The 2045-nt window shown below is 39.2% G+C and overlaps 1 protein-coding gene across 1 annotated transcript in view; it reads right to left on the bottom strand.

The window, feature by feature from the left end:
- The window catches only part of LOC110289830 (ankyrin repeat domain-containing protein 36A-like), a 179688-nt gene that overhangs the window by 6369 nt on the left and 171274 nt on the right, over positions 1-2045 (bottom strand). The window contains exon 68 of the mRNA XM_021156225.2: positions 633-852. Coding sequence (XP_021011884.2) covers positions 633-852 — 220 coding nt within the window. The remainder of the gene's footprint in view (positions 1-632; positions 853-2045) is intronic.

The raw sequence follows: 2045 nt of genomic DNA, 5'->3' as shown, positions 1-2045 counted from the left end.
AGAGAGAGAGAGAGAGAGAGAGAGAGAGAGAGAGAGAGAGAGAGAATTATTTTATTATAAGATTATGCAGTAGTTATCACACTGAAAAAAATTGAAATCAGTATATGATAAATAAGACAGCCATTAAAGACATTTTTCTATTCTTTTTGGTGTAGCAAATATACAGATTTCATAAAAAGCATTCCCAGGGAAAAATGTATTCTCAGATTTCCTTAACTGTAGGCATATGCATTAGATACTCAATATGATGTCACACTTGGAATGCTAGGGAAATATATTGAGACTACTATGAACCTGAGCCCTAACAACAGCACTTAAAAATCAAGAGTCAATACCTTACAAAGTTTGCCTGTAATGACATGAGACAATGGTAGTTTTCTAAGATTTAATTTCCATATGCCTATAAAGATATGCATCAGAATAAATATAAATACCTCATGACTCAAGTGATTATTTGTTGTAAATGCAGTCTCCAAGGAGTTTTAAAATGTATACAATTGGTTTCTTTATTAACACAAAATTATGAGATTAATTTAAGATAAATGAGTTAATTAAATCAACTCAGTATGCCACCCAGTTAAGAACACAATTGTATAAGACACCTGAAACTAAAGAAAAACAGCACAATTCACCCTGTTTGGGAAGCTCAATGAATTCTCAAAGGTCTGTGGTCTCGAGGTTGTCATCAAGGGTTCTCTTTGCAGGAAATTTCTGTTATATCCCAAACTGTTGTAGAGTTGTCCAGATCCAAACTCTGGACCAGAGCTCATCATGCCTGCATTTGATGTAGAACTATAAGCCTCCCTTTCATTAAAGTTCCTCCTCATGGGCCCATCTTGTCGGTCCTTAGATCTGTGGAGATTCCCAAAGGCAAACGTAAGTCTTATTGTTACCAAGGACCAGCCTCATCTTTGGAGAGGGGTTTTGAGGAAGAGGTATCTGGGAATTGAGAAAGAATGACTCAAGGTCAAATCCTGGGTTTCAAGCTGATGGTCTATGTTCTGCTAGAGAGAGTTTTCCAGATAACTCTCTACTGAGACAGCTCTCTCTTGCAATTCCAGAAACTCTCTTGGTAGCTGCTCTCTTGAAGATCAAAATCCCAGCCTTTCATTTACATATCACTTTAGCCATTACCCCAGAATCAGCATCCCATGACCCCAGCACCGTGATTCTTTCAAAAAGACAGCAAACACATTTTTTTTTTTATCATTGCAGATAAATTCAGAAAGTTGCCTGGTTTTGTCAGCACAAACAATATGATAGTTAGGTAAGATTTTGCCCTGAGATTACCATTCTTACCATGCCTGGGCTTAACCTAGCTCTGTCCCAGGCTGACCTTGAACTCAGGAATCTGTCTGCCTTTGTATTTGCCTGTCTTAATAATTTCTGACAAACTGGGTCACAGTGCAGGTTTCTTTGTTCTTTTAGGTCTGTGAAGCTCCTTATACAATTCACTTGCATAGTTGAGAAATTACTTTTGAACTCATGTTTTCAGAGTTCTTTTCTACAGCCTTAAGTGCTATACTGAAGGTCCCAGCATTTACCATTTTGCTGAGACATTAGCCACACTCTCCCAATCTGGACTGGTTCTGTCACCGATTACCATGGAGTCATTAGCCTTGGCAGAGAGGACATTCCCTGATGACCTAAGAAGGGAGACTATTTCGGGAAGGAGGAGTAGAAAGTTATATATTAAATACAAACAAGTCTCAATCACAGGAACTATCAACACTTCTGGAGGCTCATGACCTCCTGGCTCTGTTCCAGGGGCAGGAAACCATGTTACACCATTCCTTCCACATGGCCAAACAGGACTCGGTGCCTTTTCCCATGAAAGACTTCTAACAATGGCAAAAGAGCAAATAAACATTTTCCCCCAAACAACATCAGAACACAGAACTTAGAAATAATTATATTTCTGAATTCCAAACTGTGATGGTTTGTATATCCCTGGACCAGGGAGTGGCACCATCTGAAGGTGTGGCCTTGTTGGAATAGGTGTGACCTGGTTGGAATGGGTGTGTCACTGTGGGTGTGGGTATAAA

This window comes from Mus caroli, chromosome 2 (genome assembly GCF_900094665.2).
Source record: "Mus caroli chromosome 2, CAROLI_EIJ_v1.1, whole genome shotgun sequence".
Lineage (NCBI taxonomy): Eukaryota > Metazoa > Chordata > Mammalia > Rodentia > Muridae > Mus > Mus caroli.
Note: the sequence above shows the minus strand (reverse complement) of the source record. Positions and strands in the feature narration are given on the sequence as shown.